General features: G+C 55.5%; 1 protein-coding gene across 7 annotated transcripts in view; it reads left to right on the forward strand.

The window, feature by feature from the left end:
- Window positions 1-19,691, forward strand: part of TBC1D14 (TBC1 domain family member 14) — a 111,520-nt gene extending 91,829 nt beyond the window's left edge. For all 7 annotated transcript variants that reach the window (XM_043573034.1, XM_043573033.1, XM_043573031.1 and 4 more), the window contains 3 exons: window positions 2,020-2,129; window positions 13,037-13,295; window positions 17,067-19,691. In XM_043573034.1, coding sequence (XP_043428969.1) covers window positions 2,020-2,129; window positions 13,037-13,295; window positions 17,067-17,132 — 435 coding nt within the window. In that variant the 3' untranslated portion in view covers window positions 17,133-19,691. The remainder of the gene's footprint in view (window positions 1-2,019; window positions 2,130-13,036; window positions 13,296-17,066) is intronic.
- The last annotated feature ends 3,174 nt before the right edge of the window (window positions 19,692-22,865 follow it).

Below are 22,865 nucleotides of genomic sequence, written 5' to 3' on the forward strand. Positions count from 1 at the left end.
GTTTGCAGAAAAGATTGTACCGTGGAAGAGGTATTGAAGATAAAAAGCTAGTTTTCTTCAAAAGTATCTGAGATAGAACATGTGCCGTAATAGCTACCATAGTTAACAATAGAAGGAAATGAACCCCAACATTGATAGTATTTACAGATGGTCCTCTTTTGTTTCCTTACTTCTTAAGTTTTTTTTTTTTTTACAGACTTTCACCGTCAGGAAAAAGCTTTTTATGTATAATAAAATGATTTATATTTAAATTTCCTAGTTTTGAAGATAAGACCCCAGGTGTCTGTTTAGAAACCTGTAATAAAAACCGTACTTCAGAATTTTAATTTAGGGGGGCAACCGGGCAACTCAGTCATTCGGGCATCTGACTCTTGATCTCTAGTCAGATCACGATCTCAAGGTTTGTGGGGTCAAGACCCGTGCCGGGCTCTGTGCTGGTTGTGGAGCCTGCTTGGGGTTCTCTCTCTCCCTCTTTCTCTGCCCCTCCTCTGCTCACATGTGCTCTCTTTCTCTCTCTCTCAAAATAAAAAACTTAAAAGAGAATGTTTTTAAGAAAATTTTTTTAGCTTAGGGGCTCCTGGGTGGCTCAGTCAGTTAAGCATTTGACTCTTGATTTCAGCTCAGGTCATGATCTCCTGGTTCGTGAGTTCAAGCCCCGTCTTGGGCTCTATGCTGAGTGTAGAGCCTGCTTGGGATCCTCCCTCCCTCCCTCCCTCCCTCTTTTTCCCTTTTTCTCTCTCTTTGTCTCTCTTTCTCTCTCTCCCTCCCTCCCTCCCTCCCACACACATGTATACACTCTTTCTTAATATAAATAAACTTGAGAATTTTAGCTTGTATTTTTAAGGAAAGATTATGGAATCGTAGTGTTGAATGGGGTCTCCCAAAAGTAGCCCTGTGGACCTTGGGGCCCGATAGCTGTGGGGGGTGGGGGGCGTCCTGTGCCTCAGGGGAGACAGGCAGCATCCCTGCCAGTCGCACCTCCCGCTACTGTGACATCAGAAATGTCCTCAGACATCGTCAGATGTCCCCCTGGGAGGCTGGGTCCTCCCCCGCCCCCGTTGGGGCCCACTGGTTTACAGTGCGTCCTTCCCTTGGGTCTCAGGGTGCCGTCGCCCTCATGCATCCTGCTGCTAAACGGGACAGAACTGGGCCACCAGGCTCTGGTGTGTAGGGTTTCTCATCCAGCTCTAGCTGTTCTGTTCCTGTGCTGCTCCCCTGCTCGGTGCGCTTTGCTTTCGTACCAACCTGCTAGGGGCCGGGAGGCACATGCCAGCGGGGTACGGGGCCGTGGCTGCCTCCTGCTGCGTGACAAGGGCGGCGCTTCTAAGCCAAGGCGTTGGCCTGTGCCACATGTTAGTCTTCTGTCCCCTCTGGATGCGCTGGGGTTGAGAGTGAGGGACGCACGCCGCCTCCGGTTCTTTTAGACGGTTAACCGGTCCTGCTTCTTCGAGAAGAACAGTGAGCCCACAAAGACTCCACCTTCGCAGCACAGTTCAAGGCCAGCCTTGCCGCACACCGATGGCAAGTTAGTGACCGCTCTGGGCGTCCGTTCTCTTCTCTGTAAGTTGAGGAGATGCTACAGTGTAGCTAGTGATGCCCCTGTGACGACTAGAGAAGGCGCTGATGTAGAAATTGCCCGAGCCCGGCGATGAGTTCGCCGTCAAGACGGGGTAGCAACTGCGCAAGAAGACCATTGTATCCTGAAAGCGTTAAGAATGTTGATTTTAGGGGCGCCTGGGTGACTTGGTCGGTTAAGCGTCCGACTTCGGCTCAGGTCATGATCTCAAGGGCCGTGAGTTCGAGCCCCGCGTCGGGCTCTGTGCTGACAGCTCAGAGCCTGGAGCCTGTTTCAGATTCTGTGTCTCCCTCTCTCTCTCTGCCCCTCCCCTGTTCATGCTCTGTCTCTGTCTGTCTCAAAAATAAATAAACGTTTAAAAAAAAAAAAAAAAGAATGTTGACTTTCCTCTGTAGATTGCAAACCTGTGCTGATAATTGGTATATTTCACATTATTTCCCCAGATGTTGACCTATTTTGCTGCATTTGAGGTATTCTTTGAAGAAAATTTGCCGAAATTGTTTGCTCATTTCAAGAAAAACAACTTAACTCCAGACATCTACCTAATTGATTGGTAAGACTGAATTTCCTATGTGTTTTCTCACCTTATTACTACCTATGACTCTGAGTGTCTTCCTTTATTCCCTCAAGGGGAGAAGTGGTTTCCTGGACCTATTTGTTTTCAGAGCGCCATGTGTCCATTCATCAAGCGAGGTGTCACTAAACCCCAGGTCTGTGCTGGGCTCTCTGCTGGGACCTAGTGACGAGTGGGGCGCAAGACACAGTGCTCTCCTGTCAGGAGCCCTGTCTGGAGGGAAGGCATGTGTCCGTGGGCGGCTGTGCCGCGTGAGGTGCATGCTGTCTGTTAGGAGGGTGAGATGGACAGAGCCCCGGACCCAGGCTTGGGGGTCACAGCGCACAGAGGTGTCCCATGAGTTGGAGCCCAGGCACGATGTGGGCACGCGGTGGTCCAGAATTAGCAGGGCCATGGCCGTCCATTTGGTGATGCTGGAGCCTAGAGCCGAGGGTGAGGGGGGCAGGTGAGAGAGGTGGGGAGGCCAGGTCGCGTGGGTCTTAGGTGCAGGACTATGGAGCCGGCGGGAACGCTTGCGGGCTTTTGCTTGGGGTGAGGACGGAGGTGGGTTATATTCGGAAGTGAGGCTTAGGTTATTGGGGAGCCTGGGGGCAGGGACAAATAAAGACGAAAAGACCAGTGCTCGAACTGAGGCTTTAGAAGCTGGGGGACGGTGGGGAACGGAGAGACCGGGAGTGGAAAGCTTTGGGTCCCCGAGAGAGTTGGTGTGCGTGTGTGAGAGAAGACCGAGAGTTGTCCATCTGGTGAGGGGCACGACTGTTCCACCCGCTGAGGTCCGAGTCGGGTCAAATTGGGCAGTGAGGCTAACGGATTTTGCTTGGCCGCAGTGATTTTGAGGTACCCCCTGCACCTCTGAGTAGACACAGAGAAGATAGCAGGTGTTAGAGAGTTCTGGGGTTCACACGGGTGGATGTGGCTGCCTGAGGAGGGGGTGGCATGTCACCCCAGAGAGCCCGGTGTCTGGTGGCAGACTTGTGGAGCAGAGGTGGGAGGAGTGTGGTTCTGGAACACTCAGCCCCGGTCCAGCCTCTCCTGTTACTTGCCTCGTGGCCGTGTGCTGGGCATTAACCCTCTCCGAGCCCGTTGTCTCATCTTTCGCCTGCAGCGATGAGCCTTGGAGGGCCTTCGAAGGTGACGCCACTGCCCGGCTTACAGAGGGGCTCTGCAGACGAAAACGATGTCACTCGGCCCAAAGGCCCATTTGGGCTTCAGCACCACTCGCATAGTGAATCTAAAACTGTTGGTAACGGATTTGGAGCTGGTTTGATTTTTGGTCATCTGAAACGAGGCTCAGGCCCTGAGAGAAAGCAGACTTGCCTGCACCCTTGGGAATGAGCCTTTGGGATTCTTGGCATTTGTTGCCTCCACCCTAAACCCCGAGACTGTTATTATGACTCTGCTGAATACTCGCTGGAAACCAGGGTTTGGGGGTTGGAGCTTGTAGCTGGTGTCGCTTTGGAGTAGTGAGCATCAGGCCGTGAAGTGACCCCTGGGGCGGGGGCGCTCTGGGCTGGCCTATCTGGCATATCTCACAGGTCACCCGTATTTAGCAAATGACCTCTTAGATAGGCTCCCCTCTGCACCCCCACTGGTGCTGCCGTGGTGCTAACCGTGACTTCGCCCTGGGAGGGGGTGGGGGTGTGTTGGGAGACAGTCAGACCAGACCGGAGTCTTCAACTTCTGCCTTACCTGTTTTAGGGCCCCAACTCAGATTCTTAGGATTTCAGGCTGAAAGCGAAGTTTGGAGAACACTGTCCTGGAATAGTGTCTTTCAGACTTTTTCACCCTGACTCGCAAACAGGAATTATTTCTGTGTTGTGATGCAGTGTGTGGCCACGTGCCCAGAAATTCGCTCTGTATACAGGACTGAAACCAGTTTCAGACAATACCTAGCCCTTGTTTTGTGTAAAGCATCCTGAAATTTCCTGTTCTGTTCTATTTATTTAAAAAAGTGTTGGGGCGCCTGGGGGGCTCAGTCGGTTGGGCGTCCGACTTCGGCTCAGGTCATGATCTCCCAGTTCATTAGTTCGAGCCCCGCATCGGGCTCTGTGCCGACAGCTCACAGCCCGGAGCCTGCTTCGGATTCTGTGTCTCCCTCTCTCTCTGCCCCTCCCCTGCTCATGCTGTCTCTCTCTGTCTCAAAAATAAATAAAAACATTAAAAAAAATTAAAAATAATAAAACAATAAAAAAAGTACTGGAGGTCACCCACTCTGATTGATTTTACAGTGCACTAATCTTTTTTTTTTTCTTACTGTTTATTTTTGGGAGACAGAAAGCGCAAGTCGGGGAGGGACAGAGAGAGAGGGAGACACGGAATCGGAAGCAGGCTCCAGGCTCCGAGCTGTCAGCACAGAGCCCTACGCGGGGCTCGAACTCACAAATCACAAGACCATGACCTGAGCCGAAGTCAGACACTTGACCGACTGAGCCGCCCAGGTGCCCCCACAGCGCACTAATCTTGACGGGGTCAGCAGGGGCAGCGTAGAGAACACCGTCCTTTCCGAACAGGACCCGTTCGTTTCCCCTCTGTCTGGAGGCGGTTATGATCCAGGTGGGGGCAAAGGTCAGGGGTACCATGTTGACCGGCGGCAGGGCTTCCCACACAGGGTTTCCCTTAACTCTCAGAACAAGCTCTTGGAGCGAATTGTGACACGTCCGTTTTATAGATGAGAAAAGCGAGGCTCGGAGAGGCAGCGTGGCCTGCCCGAGGCCACTGCTGGCTGGCGTTCAAACTCAGGTTCCCGCTCCAGACCTCGTGCGCTGTCCCACGAGTCCTTCTGAGGGACTTGGTGGGAAGGCAGTGTCACCCGAGCGCTGGGTCCCGTAGCTCAGGCTCCGGAGATCGCGTCCGCGCGCTGATGATGCGCCTGCGGAGAGGAACGCCTGGACCGGACCGTCCGTGACGAAAACTGAAGCCGGTGCAGGCTGTCTAGGTGCAGAGGTAGCTCAGGGAGTGGCGATGGGTCCTGGTGGCGCCCGATGCCTCGTGAACGCCGCCCCCGGTGCCCCGGTGAGGCCCCTGCTTAACTGCTTTCTAGAGTAAGGACCAGGTAGGACGTTGTGTCTGCGGCTGCAGCAGGGGCTGGGAGATAGGTTGACTTGAGCACAGGAAAAGCCACGTTTTCCGGACTTCCCCCTCGCCGTCCACGGTTACTGATGGTCTGCGGGGAGTCAGGGTCTTGGCCGGGCGCTCACAGGTAGGAGCTCAGGTGGGGGACAGGGCAGGCGGCGAGGAGGAAGCCAGGGGAAGAGCACGTCTTGTTCAGGACCTGCCCTCGAAGCTGACGCTGCGGAGACGCTTGTTTTGTCCTCACGGTGTCCGCGCCAGGCGTAAGCACATCTTAGCCCAGAGGAGGCCCCTGAGGCCCCTGCCCGGGGTCACACCTGTAGTGAGCGGTCCAGGCTGGTCGCGCTCAGCTTTTGCCTTTTCAGTGTGTCCTGCCACCTCCCCAGAGCCACATGCGCACCCATAGCGGTGGGGCCGCACCTGACGTGTGCTGTAAACCGGGGTGGACCTAGGCTTCCGGTTACTAACTGCCGGAGGACGAAGGCTCTCTGGCCTGTTCTGTGTCCCAGGGTCGAGGGCCCCATCTGGGTTGGCCGGCCGAGTGTCCTGGGTGAGCTGTGTGGGCACTAAGGGGACCAACTCTTTCCTGCCATGCTGTCCACCCACTGGAGGCCAGCTGGGAATTGTTCCTGCTTTATTCCCAGGATGGTGTCTCTGCACTGCGATGATCACATTCTAGCTTAGAGGCCGTTAGCCTGGCGCAGTTGGAGAGTCATTCCTCCGGAACGTTCTTTTCTCTCCTTCCACCCCTGCAGTGCATGCCTCCTTCCATCACAGCCCTGACCCACTCTGAGGGCATCTTTTGTTTCTTGCTGTTCCTGCCACGGACCGAGCTTAGTCACCTCCGTGTGGCCAGCGCCGGGCCCCGTGTGGGAGGACGGACACGCGGCCGTTGAACTCTTCAGACTGTTCCCTGTCGCTGTCGAGTGGCAGAATTCTCCAGAGATGTGAGTGGGTTTTGCGGTAACCTCGGATTAGTAAAAGAATCCGCGGCACGGTCCGCGTCATGATTAGCGTCCGGGGGTCCTTGCTCTACCTTGAGGGACAGGCTCAGGGTGAAGTTAAAGTTGGCAGATTTTAGTTTCTGTTGCAGCTTGTACTCGTTTATTTGTGGATGTTGACTTTTGGGTGACAGGTCAACCTACGAGCGCCCCAAGAGGAAGGCTTGCGTCGCTGAGCTCCCAAGTGCCCGGGCTAGCGTCTGGCGTGCACCGGGGCCTTCATTGGTGTGTGTGTGTGTGTGTGTGTGTGTGTGTGTGTGTGTGTGTGTATGTGTGTGCGTGCGCGTGCATGGACGGGGAGGGTCTGAGCCTGCAGTGAGAAGCCTGTCGCAGGAAGGGCCTGCGCAGCCCGTGTGTCACCGGCACGCCCCCAGCCTGGCCGCACACGGCGCCTGCGGTACAGTGCGGGGCTCCCGTGGTTTGCCCGGTGCCTGCCCGGCCCTGCTGGGGGCTGGGACGTGAGGGCCCAGTTAGAAAGTGCTCTGGGGGCACTGAGATGGACGTGACTGCTTCCAGGATCGGGCCGGGGATCGGGCTGGTTAACTGAGTTGGAACAGAGCCTTAAGTAACTGCCTCCCAGTGTTTAATGAATGCACGTTATGTTTGGCATGTTAATGTATTTAATCCTCACAAAATCTAATCAGGCTAAGTGGTAGCTCCTCATTTCTCAGCATCTGTTCTAGCTGCTCGGCCGAGTCTGTTACGAACACGGGGAGTGCGTGGTGAGGTAGGGGGTTGGGGGCAGAGGCTCGTAGGCCTACGAGAATCTGGGCACAGCTGGGAGTTGGGGCCTTGAGGGTCTCTGGTTGTGGCTTCCCTGCAGCAAAGACCGCTGGTGGCTCTTGTGCCTCGGGCTGAGATACACTTCTCCACAGCCGCCCTTTATCTGCAGTTTCCTCGTCTGGAAAGTGGGGGTGAGGATTGTACGTCCTTGTGGAGTTGCAGCGAGGATAAATCGGATAAGCCGTGTAGACCGTAGGAAGCAGCACTCAGAACAGAAGTCCGCACTCCCCGCCAGCTCTTGCCTGCGCCGGGCCCTTGGGGGTGGACCAGGGTCGGGTTGGTTTCTGAGAGTGAGCCAGGCTTTGGAAGTAGTAGAACCCCTTCTCCCCCTTCGGAACCCCCTTGCTTTCCTGCAGGCTCAGACGAACAGTTAGAACAGACATTGCAGGGAAGGATGTTTTCTGGAAGTTGGGAGGCCTCAGAAGCTGGCCTGTTCCTTCCGCACGTCATGGGGGAGACGGATGCACAGAAGCTGTGTTTGGTGTCCTTTATAAGCCTGCAGCCACTTGTTTAGTTCAGCAACACAGAAATAACTTTAATTTGCGTTCGTTGAATTTATACCTGAAGTTAATCGTTTTTCTGTAAGTTTATTTATTTTGAGAGAGAAACAGAGAGAGAGAGAAAGAATCCCAAGCAGGCTCCATGCTGTCAGGGCAGAGCCTGACTTGGGGCTCGATCTCATGAACTGTGAGACCCCGACCTGAGCCAAAATCCAGAGTCGGACACTTAACCGACTGAGCCATCCAGGCGCCCCTGAAGTTACCATTTTTGGTATAAAGTGCCGTCATACTCGGTGGTCCGGAGGAGAAGAAGCCTTGAATGCTCTCTTGCTACCACGGGGAGAACCCTGCAGCCGTCCTGGGCAGGCCTCGGGGCCCTGTCCCTCGTGCCCTCCCGGGTCGGTGCAGGATTGGAGCAAGAGGAAGCCGAGCACACTGGGCACAGTGAGAGCCCACGAAAGGCTGGAGACGGGAAGGGCGGGAGGGCCCTGTGCAAACAGCAGCCCCCCTGTTCCCGCTGCTCCGACCCCGACCCCGACCCTGACCCCGACCCCGACCCCTCTGTGGGGCCAGGGCAGAGCCTGGTGGAGCGGGAGCTGAGCGCGTGCGCTCTTGAGCTGCGTGAGCGGTGCCTGCTTAAACGCCCTCTGCTGAGAGGCAATCAGGGGAGGACCGTTTCAGTGTCTTACTCACAGTAGGTGTTTGAAGCTAAGTATGGTTTCAGATCCAGGCAAGCGTCTGCGGGTGTGGGGTCAGAAGTGGTCTTGGTGGAGCAGGCGGTCGACACTGGCATGAGGCCCCTCTCCGTGGGAGCCGTGCTCCTGCAGGAGGGGTGGGAAGAGGGTGAGTGGACAGAGGTGTCTGCCCTGGAGCCCGAGGGGACGGAGCCACGTGACCCTGGGCTTGAGGGGCGAGGGGCTGAGCCCTGGTTGCTGAAAGCCTCAGAATCCACCAGGCTCAGGGGAGGCATAGGGAAGACCAGGGGGCCATCTCGGGGCTGAGTGTGATGAAGGAGTGTGTGGCTTTCTGCCCGGACCGTGCCGTCCCCGAGACTCTGCCGGCCGAGGTTGGTGGCTGTTGGGAAAGATACGGGGCTCAGCGCCAGCACCGGGCAAGAAACCAGGCCAAGACCACGGTCCCGGAAGCGGGCCTCTAAGAGTGAGAGGGGATTTACAAGATGTTGTCTTTAAAAGGCGCATTTTATTTAAGGTGTGACGTTCGGGGCCCTGACGATTCTGTGTCTGCACATAAAACGGTGAATGATGTGCAGTGTGGCTCAGCCCACTTTCCTGCATGGGAACGTGTTGGGGATCAGTTCAACGTTTGTCATTCTTCCCTGTCTGATGCTGGGACGCTGCCTCTGTTTGGTACCATCTCTGCACCGACTGTCGCCAGCCCAGAGCCCTCCTGAACTCCAGGTCCTAAATAAAGGATGAACTCATTTGGCCACTCGGACGTCTGACACTCAGACCGCGTGTCCTCACACTCACCTCTTGACGTTTTTTTTTTTTTTATTTAAAAAAAATTTTTTTTTCAACGTTTATTTATTTTTGGGACAGAGAGAGACAGAGCATGAACGGGGGAGGGGCAGAGAGAGAGGGAGACACAGAATCGGAAACAGGCTCCAGGCTCTGAGCCATCAGCCCAGAGCCCGACGCGGGGCTCGAACTCCCGGACCGCGAGATCGTGACCTGGCTGAAGTCGGACGCTTAACCGACTGCGCCACCCAGGCGCCCCATCACCTCTTGACGTTGTTGACGCAGCCAGAGACCCCACGTCTCCTTAAGCGACAGCTCCATCCTTCAGGTTGCACGGCTGAAACCCAGCGTCCTTGACTCCTCTGTTGCATTTATCCACCGCGGAGACCAGAGTTCCTCCGCTTTGGCCGCCTCCACTGCGGCCTGCCTCCTCTGACCTCGCCTGGGTGGTTTCAGCGGCTGCCCAGGGAGGCCCATGTCTGCGACGGGCACGTCTCAGCACCGTGGACAGGGGCCTCGTCTGGTCAGACCCTCCGCCGGTTTTGCCTTGCACGTAGAATAAAACCCAAAGACCTCGTAGCCGCCTGTAAGGCCCGCCCGTGCCGCGCCCGGGTCTGCACGGGCTTCTCCGTGGAATTCTCTCCTCTGCTCTTTTTGCCTTCGGCCCAGCGGCCTCCTTGTTCCTCCTCGACTGTGAGGTGTCCTCACAGCTGGGGACACCTTCCTTTGGCTGGACACCGTCCAGACCCCCTCCCTTGGCTCGTGGCCTCTTTTTCAGGGCTTTATGGACACGCCGCTTCCTCGGCCATCCCGTTGAGAAGTGTGTGTGTGCATTCACACATGTGTGCGCATCCAGGCCGGCAGTCCGTGTCTCCTACCCCTGCTTGTGTTTGTTCAGCGTCTGACACGCTGGGTACTTTATCCCCTTTGCTCCAGAGGGCGGGGAACTTTGTCCCTTTGTCTGATGCCACGTAGCCTCGTCACCAAAACGCAGAGATTAGCGTTATAGCAGTAGGCTCAGAGGTACTTACCTTCACGGACGGACCCATCTGCTCAGCGTCAGAAGGGCTCGGGTGTGGGCAGTTTCCGCATGCAGCAGCGGAAGGGCCTGGTACGGATGGACGCGAGGCCTCAGCAGGGGTGCGTGGCGGGTACTGGCCGTGGCGTTCCTGATCATTCAGATGTTTACTTTTACAAAGCTCAGGACGTCTAAAGTAGTTTGTGGAGATGCGCACGTGAATCTGAACCCAGGGAGGTCACATCAGACGCGTTTTTCTCCTTGTTACTCTGCCCTTTGCCTGTTGCTTTGTCTGTTTTCCGATAATTTTTTATTAAGACGCTGCTTTTAAGATGTCAAGGGTTTGCTTTCCAGGAATGAACTGGCAGGTGAGAGAGTATCTTGGAGGAGGTCAGTTCTGCACTTTTTTTTATAGCGTTAATAATGTGCATTTTGTAGGTAGAACTGAGAATGTTCTCTAGGTTCAGACTAGAAACAAAAAAATCTCTTGGATCTCATGAATAAATAAACTTTTAAAAAAAAGTGGGGCGCCTGGCTGGCTCCGTCGATGGAACGTGTGGTCTTGATCTCTGTAGATTAATCTCTATAGAGATTACTAACAATAAATAAATAAACGTAAAAAAGTCTCTTGGATCTTTCTTTAACTGTGTTTTCTTGACCGAATGATAAAATGGTTTCCCGTTTTTGAGATGTTAACAATTCAGGCTTAAGTCTTGTTGTGACTTTAAAAAACAAAGTGTCCTGGGGCACCCAGCTGGCTCAGTCCGTGGATGATGTCAGGGTGGTGGGCTTTCAGATCCACATTGGGCATAGAGATTACTTAAGAATGAAATCTTTAAAAATAAGTAACCAGATAGATAGATAAACGTGTCTCGCCCGGTACCGTGTAGAGCAAGCAGTCCGGTCGTTTAGGGCATGGGCTTTGGAGTCCGGTTCGCAGCCTGGCTGTGTCACTTACCGGTGGCAGGACCTGGGACTCAGTTCCCTGTGGTCAAATGAGCTAACAGAACCCGTCTCCCAGGGTGGTTCTGGCTGTTGAGTGGGGGGTGCTTGTGATGTGCCCGCTGTAGTGCCCGGCACATAGTAGGTCCTCAGTTTATTTTATTTTATTTTATTTTTAATTTTTTTTAATGTTTATTTATTTTTGAGACAGGGAGAGACAGAGCATGAACGGGGGAGGGTCAGAGAGAGAGGGAGACACAGAATCTGAAACAGGCTCCAGGCTCTGAGCTGTCAGCCCAGAGCCCAACGCGGGGCTTAAACTCACGGACCGCGAGATCATGACCTGAGCCGAAGTCGGACGCTTAACGGACTGAGCCACCCAGGCGCCCCAATAGGTCCTCAGTTTAAACTTAGCTCTTGTGGTTTGTATGAGGTAGGGCCTTCCTGTGACACTTGTCTGCCTGTTCCATCGTCTGGGCCGAATGAAATCTAAATTGTTATGCCTTCCTTAAAACTCTTGTTAGAGTTTGGTAGCCTTGGATATTTTGGGGTCTTAATTAGCATGCTCTTTTGCATGCACGCCCCGGACTGCCTGAAGTGTTCCTCTGGGCTCTGGGGGAAAGGCTGTTTCTGGGGCTGAGCACGCTGCCACGTGAGAGTTTGGAGTTCACTGCAGACAGGAGAGCCCGTGCGCGGGAGCCTCGTGAGCGCGTTTGCCAGGATGGCACAAACTTTCCGGTGGCATCTATCATAGGAAGCAGAGTCCTGCTGTTGGAGGCTGGACGTTACTCTCTGACCAGGGCAGCGCCGTAGTCTGAGTCCAACACTGGAGCCCAGGTGCCTTCACGGGCCCTGTGTGTGTAGAGCTGGCACGGGCACTAAGGGAAAACTGAAACCGTGGACGGGCGATTCTCCGGGAGGGACAGGGGACGTGCCCCAGCAACTGAGAAGCCCCACTTCTTTGTCACATTTTTTAAATTTTTGAGAGAGAGCGAGAGCAAGAGTGAGCGAGGGGCAGGGAGAAAGGGGGAGAGAGAGAGAGAATTCGGAGCCTGGAGTGGGGCTCGAACTCATGAACCCTGAGTTCGTGACCTGAGCCGAAGTCGGGCACTTAACTGAGCCACCCGGGCGCCCCGAGAATCCCCACTTCTGATGAACACCGCTGCTGGGGAGGAGGTGGCGAGAGCCGCTAACGTCTGGGATACTAGAGCAGGTTGGCGGAGTGCCGACTCACTTATCTACTCGGCGGAGACGGCCGGGTGCTGTGCCACATGCTCGCCTGGAGGGAATTGGCCAGGGTCCCTGCTCTTGAGCGTCTCTGTGGGGAGCAGCAGGGCAAACACGAGTTACAAGCCCCAGGGTCAGAGGGAGCATCTGGCTGGTCCTGGGGATGGCACCCGGGCTGCGTCTCCCGGCTGAGGGAGGAGGGTGGGTTCACAGACAATCCGTTTGGCCTGCGTCTCTTTGGATTCGCCTCGCTTTGTGACACGGGCACTTTCCGGGTTAGAAATGCTTAAACCCGAGGATGCAGTTGGTCACCCAAGATGGTATTTGTTGGGTAGTTTGGATGGTAATTGTCACCGTATTTTAAGAGAGTGCCTGTGCGCTTCACTTTTTCACCTGATGGTTTCCGTTAAGTACAAGATCGGTTTCTCGTGGAAGAGTTTGCTTTGTTCCTTCACAGACTCCCAGGGGGAGAAAGTACACAGCACTCTTGAGAAGTAACGTGCACATGCCTACACTGGTTACAGGGTTCTGTTGACTGTTTTGATTTCCTTGAGACTCTAAGCTCTTAACCTTGGGTCCAGCGCCTACCACAGAGTAAGCACATCGTCGATTCTCGATAAATACTTGTTGAATGGATGCCATCAGAGTCAGCAATATAGAGAAGGTACAGAGAATCTGCATGAAAGCTGATAGTGCTTTTTTAATAAAACCGGCCTTCAGAATGAATGCGGGCCTCGACCCCCACACCTTGTGTCTAAGTATGAACATCACTGACTCAGGGAGTGTTCTTAACGAATTAGGCCTGAATTCCGAACTCACTCTTTGTGCCATCCGAAACCTGAAAAACTCAAAACTTTTTTTTTTCCAGGATCTTTACCTTATATAGTAAGTCTTTGCCCCTCGACCTGGCCTGTCGCATATGGGATGTGTTCTGTCGTGACGGGGAGGAGTTTCTGTTCCGCACGGCCCTGGGCATCCTGAAGCTGTTTGAGGACATCCTGACCAAGATGGACTTCATTCACATAGCCCAGTTCCTTACGAGGCTCCCAGAGGACCTGCCCGCGGAGGAAGTTTTCGCCTCCATAGCTACAATTCAGATGCAAAGTCGAAACAAGAAGTGGGCTCAGGTAAACGGATCCTTCGTTCTCTTTTCCCTGCAGAGCAGTTTGGCTCAGTAGCATGACTGAGGAAGTTCATTGCTGCCTTTTGAGAAACCAGCCCTCCCTAAAGAAAGTCCTCCTTGGACCGGAGATGAGGAGCCTGGGTTTGAGGCTGGGCTCTGCCACGGGGGGGGGTCATCGGATGGACAGGTGGAGGGGCGGGTAACAGAAGCCTCTGAGTCATTCTGCAGTGGCGCCGGGGGGCCACTATGCTGTCCACAGGTTAGAAGGCATTTTGTAAAACCAGGCGCCGCCACCCCCCCCCCCCCCCCCCCGCCACTGCTGTGCTTGGCGCCGGGCGGAAGGGATTGTCCCCCATCGCTGATCAACAGACGAGATCCACAAAGGCGAAATGCTTGCCCTCAGCGGTCAGCGGAGGGCAGGAGGGCTGAAGGGTGGCTCCCCTGGGCTGTGTCCTCTGGCCCTCTGGTGGCTGAGTTGGGGGAGTGGCTGAGCTGCCCTGTGGGAGCGAGTCCAACCTGGGCCTCCTTCTAGATCCCTCTCACCTCCTCTGGACGTCCCGTCTAGGGTTGTCCCCTGGGCGATTAGCCGGTGTTGTCTGGTTCCAAGTCTTTATTGGGCAAAAAAGGAAAAAACAAGCCTTGCTTCTCACAGGCTTATTTGAGCCTTACAGGCTCAAAGCTTGTCTGAGCGGCAGGTCGCACTGGGAAGTTATCTGTGGACGTTTCTACTCCCCTGTGTATGCCAAACAGCACATCCCTCATTTACCCTTTGTGTTAGTGGGAGATTTCAACGATTTTTTTAACGTGTATTTGTTTTTTGAGAGACAGCATGAGCAGGGGAGGGGCAGAGAGAGAGAGAGAGAGAGAGGGAGTCACAGAATCCGAAGCAGGCTCCAGGCCCTGAGCTGTCAGCACAGAGCCCGACCCGGGGCTCGAACCCAAGAGCTATGAGATCATGACCTGAGCTGAAGTCAGACACTTAACTGACTGAGCCCCCCCCCGCCTCCCCAGGTGCCACCTTTATTTTTTTTAAGCAATTTTTTAAATGTTTATCTATTTTTTGAGAGACAGGGTGTTAGTGGGAGATTTTAAATCCATATTAAAATAGAATAAAATAGATCACAGACCCTATATCTTTGTCAGCCAGTCAGTTTTCAGATTTCTAACAGTCTCAGGTATCCGTGGCTTTACAGTTAGTTTGAATCAAGATCCAAATAAGGTTGGATCCAGCTACCACATTGCCGGTAGCTGAAAGATCTTTTTAGTCTTCTGTTTTTATTTTAATACATAGGTTACCCCACCTTTTATCTCTCCTTCTGTATTTATTGAAGAAATGAGGTCATTGGATCTACAGGGTTTCCCAGGGTCTGGATCTTGCTGGCTGTACCCTTGCAGGGGTGTTGACCGTGGTCTTCAGTACGGGCGATTTCCTGTAAAGTGACTCTTAGATCCACCGGCTTGATCGTGTTCGGGTGTTTATGTTTGGTCGTAATATTGCGAAGGTGATCAGGCTCCAGCAGCCTATTTATTTTTATAACAGTTTTATTGAGATGTAGTTTATGTACCATAAAATTCACCCTTTTGAAAGCGTACAATGGAGTACATTGATTAACCAGAGGGAAGTTCCCCTGTCACCTGGGTCTGCTGTCCTGGCCCTTGAGCCGGCCCCTTCTGTCCTTGCTGCCCCGTGATGTGCTGTTCGGTCTGGCTGGCAGACTCCCTTCCCGTCTGGCTCTTTTGGGGAGAAGCACGGCTGTTGTGACGGGACCTTGGGCAATACCATGAGGTGCTCCCCTGGTCTTAACTGGGGGCGGGGAGAGGCCCTGTTTTGTGCTGAGGGTGATGGGCTTTGCATGTCTGAAACGCTGCATACGTGCTGCCTTGCTGCATACGTGGGTGAGCCTTGAAAACCGTGTGTTGTGTGTGAGAAAGCCAGACAGACGCTGAAGGCCACGTGCCCTATGATTCCGCTCGTAGGCAAGTCCAGGGCAGGTGAGTGGTTCCCCAGGCAGTGGGCGAGATCGGGCAGGGTAGCGGGGACGGGAGTTCGCAGGGTCCTTCTTGAGGCGGTGAAGACGCTCCAAAGCGGACCGCGGTAGTGTCGCACGCGTGGATGGACACGCTACATGCCACTGAGCGAGCGGTACGCTCTCACCGGACAGATGACGCGGTAAGGAAGTACGCCTCAGTAAGACTGGGACAGAATACGCTCGGCTCGTGAGTGAGTAGGACTGGCGGTCCGCTTAACAGGGATCTGGTGACAGGCAGAGAGAGAGCCTTCCTCTGGTTAAGAAATAAGCGGACGGTGCGAAATGAAGACACGGGGCCCCAGGTTCACAATGGTTGAGAGTTGGAAGGGGGGCACTGCCTGGGCCGTGTGCCCTGCGCGGGAGGGTGTGCTGCGGTCTTCCTGACGCACCTGCTCACGGTGGTTCCCTGAAGTCGCGGCAGGACCCGAGGCCTTTCCTGGCAGCCTTCGTGCAGCTCGTGGGACTGTGCTTCCTGTCTACACGTGCAGTCATGGGTCTGCCGACCTTCCTTTGCTTGTCACTGGTACCCAGCCCACACATCCCCATGTGTCCCCCCCACCGACAGGCGCGCACGCGCGCACACACACACACACACACACACACACACACACATACGCGCAGGGAAGGAGGAAACCCAGGTCTTCTGTGTCGCTTCTTGTGTTTCAGGACAAGGTAAAAATGTTTGGTTAAAGCTAGGTCAGAGGCTCGTGAACAGTAGGACGTTTTCTAATAATGGGATCGTGATAGTCGTTGGCCTGATGCTGGGGGTGCACGTGGGCGTCGAGTTTGTACCGTTCTAAGTCCCACAGGAGTTGTGGTCTGTATACATTCTCCCAAATGCTGTGCTTCGGGTTAAGACCCTGGCGAGCTTTCCAAAACCAGTAGACGTCCGCGTCTGCTTGGCAGTCCCAAGGAGGCAGAGCTGGACAGGGGGACCTTTATCTACCGTTAGTCTTTCCGTGCGATTTATTGGAAACCTACAGAAGATGTTTCTGCTCTACCCCATGTAATTTGTGATTCAGTTGAAGTCACACAGGGCCTGGCCTCAGGAGATGAGCGCTTGGTTCTGGAATCAGGCAGATCCAGGTTGGGACGTGTGTGCTGCTTGAACAGCCGATGTCGTGAGCGCGCGTCGTTCAGGTGCCTGACTGCGGGGCTGCTTGTGTGCTAACAGCCGCTGTGCGCGAGCTGCGCCGACTTAGGGAGCCCGCGCTGTTGCCACTGCTGTGTTAAGCCGTCGCGGTGGAATGTAGTGTCTTTAAAAACGAAGGTGTTAACCAACAGCCGAGAGAGCGCAGAGTTGGGAGCCCAGTCCCTTTGGGGAAGCTCGGGAGGGCCCCAGAAGAGCCCGGGTCTGTTAGCACGGTTTGCTGCTGAAGTGGAGAGGCAGGCAGGGAGCATCCGCGCTAACGGTCCGGGGGTGCTCGTTGGCGTGCTGGCGCGGGTGGCCTGGCTTGGGGGTGGTGAGCCCAGGGGCTGGAGCCGGATGTGGGAGGAGAACCCTGTAGCCCCGTGTGGACATTGGTACCGTGGCTGCTGGGACATGGTTGTAGGACGTTAGCCGGAGGCGGCACGGTTGGATTCTCACGCCGGGAAGAGGGCCCTGGCTGCGGGTGTTGAAGGCGGACCAGGGCAGCGGCGGACGTGGGGAGGCAGAGGCCCCTGCTAGGAGGCCGTGCGTCCCGTCGCCACACCTGTGTCCAGTGTCCTTGCACATCACCCACGGGCGTCCCCTGTGCTTCCAGGTACTGACCGCGCTGCAGAAGGACAGCCGGGACGTGGAGAAAGGCAGCCCGTCGCTCAGACACTGAGGGGACAGGCGGACCCGCGCTCGGCACCGAGCAGACCTCCAGGTGGCACCTCGCGTGGCTTCGGACGCACGCACGCACGCGCTGACCGCGGACGAGAACGGGCTGTTTTCACGTGTGATCCTAACACTGGAGTTGGCCTTAAACAAAACAAACAACTTTCAAAGAACTACACCAAGGCTTAGCCTTAAGAAGCTCGGTGGAAAGAGGAGCCAGTGTTGACCAGGGCCAACACTGCATACTCTGCATGGTTTAAACCTAAGGCAGTGGCTAATCCCCCCCTCCCCCACCTTATTTCAGCGAAAGTTAATTAAATTGTCATGCTTTTATGTCAACTAATGAAAAGTACGTTACAGTCTTCCTTAGCCAAGGTGTGTGAGAAATCCTCCCGGGGTGGCCTCGGAGAGGTTATTGGCTCATTTACGTACGTGAGTAGGGAAGGGGTTGTCGATTCCGTTCTCGGGACGACCTGTCCAGAGCTGGAGGTGACGTTTTCACAGCCCACCTACCCAAGCTTGTGGGAAAGGAGAATGGGCTGTCCCAGGGCGGTCACGCACGAGTGCCCGAGGGCTCCCTGGGATTCGACGTGACCTCTGGGTTGGCGTTTCTCCATCGTGGCCTTGACAGAATCCCAGCACGAGTCCCATGCACGCTGAGGTTCCGGGGCCCCCGTGCTCTCCGAGATTGCTGCGCCCTCCAGCTCCTGAGCAGAAGAGCTGCTCACACAGACGGCCCGAGACCTGGCGGAAAGAGCCCGGGAGGACCCCCACGCCTCCCATCTGCGGAGGCCAGGCGGCTTGGGGGGGGGGGGGGGCGGGAGCCTGCTCCCTTGCTGTCACGGGCTGCTGCTCTTTCTGTTGTCACCTGAACGGCAGGACCAGTCCTGGTACCAGATGTTCCCTCCTCACGTACTCGGCTTCAAGGTAGACCGAGGTGAGGGCCGATGAGCAGGCCGCACGCTTCCAGTGGTACGGACGACGGGCCACTCGGGGCTCTCGGTGTTTGTCCTGTGCGCCTCTCCCCACGTTAGCTGGTTTCCCCCAAGTTCATCAGCCGGCAGCTTTCCTGTTCTGACTTTCCCTTGACTGACTTTTACGAATTTCGTTGTAAGAGCTTTGTTTATCCAAACTCAAAGACACGAGCGGTTTCACACGGACTAGCCCAAAGGACGGGCAGCTGTGTGGAAGCTGGCTCCCGTGTGCCAGCCGGGCTGTGCGAGTGCCCGTGGACGGGGCGAGGGCACCGTCGGTTGCGCCCGGCCCTCCGCCGCCCCCTCAGCTGCACGTCCGCCCTCGGCCCCGAGAGCAGGCATGCGGCAAGGAGACCGGCAGGGGGCCGGGGCCCGACCGTGACCTCGCCCTTACGGGTTTTCCGTGCCCGCCACGTCCGCTGCCGACACGCGCAGGTGCGACGGCCAGTTGCGGAGCCGGGGCCCCGTTCGTGCCCTTCACCCCAGCCCTCTTCCGTGTGTCCTGTTTTCTCGAACTGCCTTCGCCCCGTGTCTGCTTAACCGAGTTCTCCCAGGAGGTTGTAGATCATCTTGGATACACTTTCTGCCTCAGCCTTCAAGTGCTGACTCTCCCGACCTCTGGGGGCGGGGAGGGGGGCGTCCCGTCTTCACCGAGGCCTCGCGCTTCTAGACGCAGCCGTCCCCGGACACCGCGATGCTGAATGTAACCCACACTGAGCCGGCCCCTCGCCCGGCCCGGCCGTTCCTCCCACACGTGCTGACTTGCGTTCCGTGATGTGGGCGTTCTGTCCGGAAAGATGTATATATTTTCTTACTGTACATAAAGATGTTCCTAAATCGGGACAGGAAGCGACGCCACAGGGGCATTTGTGCCACTGCCGCGGAACGCGTTTGTGGGACGTCACGTGCATTCAGAACCCAGCCCTTAACCCTTTTTTGTCCCAACAGTTGGACGTTAAATCTCTTTCGATTTACGTCACTACTGATGCATTAAGTTTTTAAACGGGATCCCATGCCGACCGGGAGTCCTTAGCGAATCTTTAGCTCGGGAGAGGTTTTCGTGACCTGTTCAGGGACCACGTGAGGTCTTGCGGTTTGATGTGTCCCCCTCACAGGCCGGGGGTCCTGAGTCCCCACGCAGGGTCCCGTGGCCCCTTTCCGCAGAGGGCTGCAGAGGGCACCCGGCCGGGCATCTCTGTTGGACGCTACCGTTGAGGAAAACTGGAAACAAGTAGACATGCCACGCCCCTTTGGAAGTCTGCATTTTCCCCTTCCTGTGCCCGCGATTTCCAGGACTTCAGGCTCGGGACCTTGGCGCGTCTGGCACTTTAGGGTCAAAAGCTGCGTCCCCACCGGTCCCTGAAAGCTCACCTAGAAACATTGTTCACTTTAAATGGTACTTTTTAACTGCTCAGTTTTTGACTATTTTAAATAGTTTGCTGATAGAAAAATTCCTGATAATACTTGCTACATATCATGTTTTAATTGCCTGTACAGTTAACCTTTAATTTTATTTAGTAAAGTCTATCAAATTAGGACTTTTTGAACTGTAAATATGTGGTTTTATTAAATAAAAGTCATGTAAAATTGTTCCTTGTGTTCACTGTCGCTTGGTTTAAAATTGAAGTTCCCACCTTAAAGTGTGGCAACACCTGACTTGGAGCGTCGTGCTGGTTGAAGATCCACCGAGGCCCAGTTCAGTGAAGGAGTTAATTTGGTCAAGGGATTTGGGAGTTGCGTGTGCCCCCACCCCAAGCTGAAGGGGAACCTCAGACTTGCCCACCCCCGTGGCCTGGTGCCGCGTGCCGCCAGGCTCGCTGCTCACACCTCTGCGCCCGACCCAGCAGCTGGTGCACACTCACCCTGGAGCCTGCTCGGAGTGCTGGTGTCGCGGTCCGGCACCACCGCCACCCTCCAAGTGACCGTGGGCTCCTCCCGGGCTGCTGTGCACCTCCGTCCCTGTCCGTGGCTGAGAACGTAAGTGTCCGAGAGGTCACGTGTGTGCTCACGTCCGCCGGTGGGGCGCTGGGTGGTTGGAACCAAGGGCTGGAGGCCGGGGAAGGAGCCTGTCGAGTCCTGGCCAGAAAGTATGCGGCCCTTGGGGCTCCTGCCTTCTTTGTCCCCAGGCGGACTTTGCCGCCCCTCCGGTGTCCGCGCCCTGGGGACCTCCGCACCCTCCGCCCCAGGACTGGCCTCCCCGCTGACCTTCCCCAGGGACCGCGCAGCTCACTGTCACGGCGTTCGCCATCTTTGGCCCCCAGCACAAGGCTCCCATCTGTCCTCACGAGGGGGTCCCGTCCCGCAGTTCTCTTTTCTCCACTTGGCACAGGCTCTGAGGGACCATGGCCGCGAGGGTGGCCACGGTGGACGGCAGTCGTGTCCTGGGGCTCACTGCACCGCTTCACCCACCCCAGGCCCCATTTCTCTCCACAGCAGCCCTGTCAGCGTCCCCTTTCCGCGGGTGCGATGCCGAGAGCTGGTCTGCTTGGACGGGCCTGGGGTTCAGACTCCGGCCCTGTGGCTCCTGAGCCCTTGCCGGCCCCCTCCCCAGGGCACAGGCCTTCCTCCTCTGGCCCTGACCTCAACTCCCCAAGTGCGGGGTGCGGGGCGAGGCCTGGATTCACTCACCCGAATGCCTCCTGGGTGTAAGGCCCAGCCTGCCGGGAAGGAGGCAGCCATGCCAGCCAGCTCCGGGAGGACCTTGGGGACATACGAGCCTTGGGGATGGAGGTTGTGGACACTGGGGGCGGACAGTTCAAACACCAACGTGCACCTGCCGCGAGGGCCCAGAGAGGGAATGAGATACTCAGCAGCACAGGGAGGGGTCCCCGCTGGACCTTGAGGGGAGCCGCTGGCCAGCAGAGGGAGGCCTTAGAGCCAAGGCGAGTCCTCAGATGGGGCCGTGGGAGACGCCACAGCACCCAGCCGCCCACCCAGCGGCTCGCCGTGACCGCAAGTCCCCGGGTATTTCCGCGAGGCCTGGAGCGCTGGCTGGCTCAAGGCAGCTCGGGCTCCTCCGTGAGCACCACCGCGCCCGCAGCCGGCTGGCGCCAGGAGGGGGTGCTCCGCCGGGCACAGCCACGCCAGCAGAAGTATTTAAACTGTGTCAGCCTCATTTCTCTTTTAAAAAGGGTACCAGCTTCCATCCCCTGGCTCGTGAGGATTAAAAAAGATGCTGAATTACTTGTGTCATCAAAAGAAACGCATCACCATAGAGAGCTAGATTCGTGCTCTTGACACACAGACTTTCAGTGTCTGAACTCTTGGTGAACTTCCGAATTGTAAAAATCAGTGTCTTCCCTCTAATTATCGGATGCATGTTAAATGCAATTTGGAAATGGCCCAAAGCACACAAAAAATAAAAATCACAATTTCACCACCTAGGAAAGACACTTTTTTCATACGCTTGACTTTTTCTTACGTTTACCCCATCGTACCAGGGAGCACGCGGAGGTTTAGAAACGTCGAGTGTTTGTCCCAGGTCACAGAAGAGACCAGAATCCAGCTCAGCCTGATGCCAAAGCCCTCATTTGCGGGTGCGACACGGTCTTCCTCCTCGATGCATCTCTGTGCTCATTGTGGCATCGTTTGGGTGAAATATTCGAAGCCTGTATCAGGGAGAAAGCTGGGGCGGGTGGAAATGGATTCATTCAAACCTGTGCCTGTTCAGACTGTGGTTACGACAGGAGCATGCCTGGCAAGCAGGAGGTGTGGGCCTGAGCGGTGCCCAGCCTGTGTGGCCCCTGCTCCCGCCGGCCGCTCAGAGGCGGGTCCCCCCAACCCGGAGTCCTTCCCGACCATATTGCTTGTACAGTTTGTCCTCACGAAGACTGTCTTCCAAGTTGAAAACGGAAGTGCCAAAGTGGGGTGCATTAATTTTGAGTGACTTTATCCTATCAGACAGGCATCCCCGACCAGGGGCAAAAATCTAAATTATGGCTCAGACCAACTTACAAAGAAAGAAAGCGTTTGTCCACTTAGGTAATTTTATAATCTGAAATGGGTAAGTCTCCAAAAATGACTTTCACCTACTAATTCCTTTTCAGATGCCTTGGGCTCCATGTAGGTACTGCCTGATTCCCTCCTGACCCTGGGGCCACACACAGACAAAAGTGGCCTGGGGCGCTTCCGACTCAGACCCATTTATTTTTTTAATATTTGAGAGACAGAGAGTAGGGGAGGGTCAGAGAGCAGGAGAGAGAATCACAAGCAGGCTCTGTGCTGTCAGCACAGAACCTGACATGGGGCTCGAACTCACAAACAGTGAGATCATGAACTGAGCCGAAATCACGAGTTGGACGCTTAACCAGCTGAGTCAGCCAGGTGCCCCTCGACTCGGACCAATATATTTTAGAGTTTTTTTTTTTTTCAACGTTTTTTATTTATTTTGGGGACAGAGAGAGACAGAGCATGAACGGGGGAGGGGCAGAGAGAGAGGGAGACACAGAATCGGAAACAGGCTCCAGGCTCTGAGCCATCAGCCAGCCCAGAGCCTGACGCGGGGCTCGAACTCACGGACCGCGAGATCGTGACCTGGCTGAAGTCGGACGCTTAACCGACTGCGCCACCCGGGCGCCCCGACTCGGACCAATTTAAAAAGAAGTTTCACATAACATCTCAGATTTTTCTGTGCCTGCATTTTGCAGGCCCGAATTTTTGACAAGGTGACAAAATCTCTAGCCTTTGATTTTAGAGATTTCTAGTCCAGCCCCGCCCCCCCCCCCCCCCCCCCCCCCCCCCCCCGAATCTTCTAGAGGAAGGGAGGC

The sequence above is a fragment of the Prionailurus bengalensis genome, chromosome B1 (genome assembly GCF_016509475.1).
Source record: "Prionailurus bengalensis isolate Pbe53 chromosome B1, Fcat_Pben_1.1_paternal_pri, whole genome shotgun sequence".
In the NCBI taxonomy this organism is placed as follows: domain Eukaryota; kingdom Metazoa; phylum Chordata; class Mammalia; order Carnivora; family Felidae; genus Prionailurus; species Prionailurus bengalensis.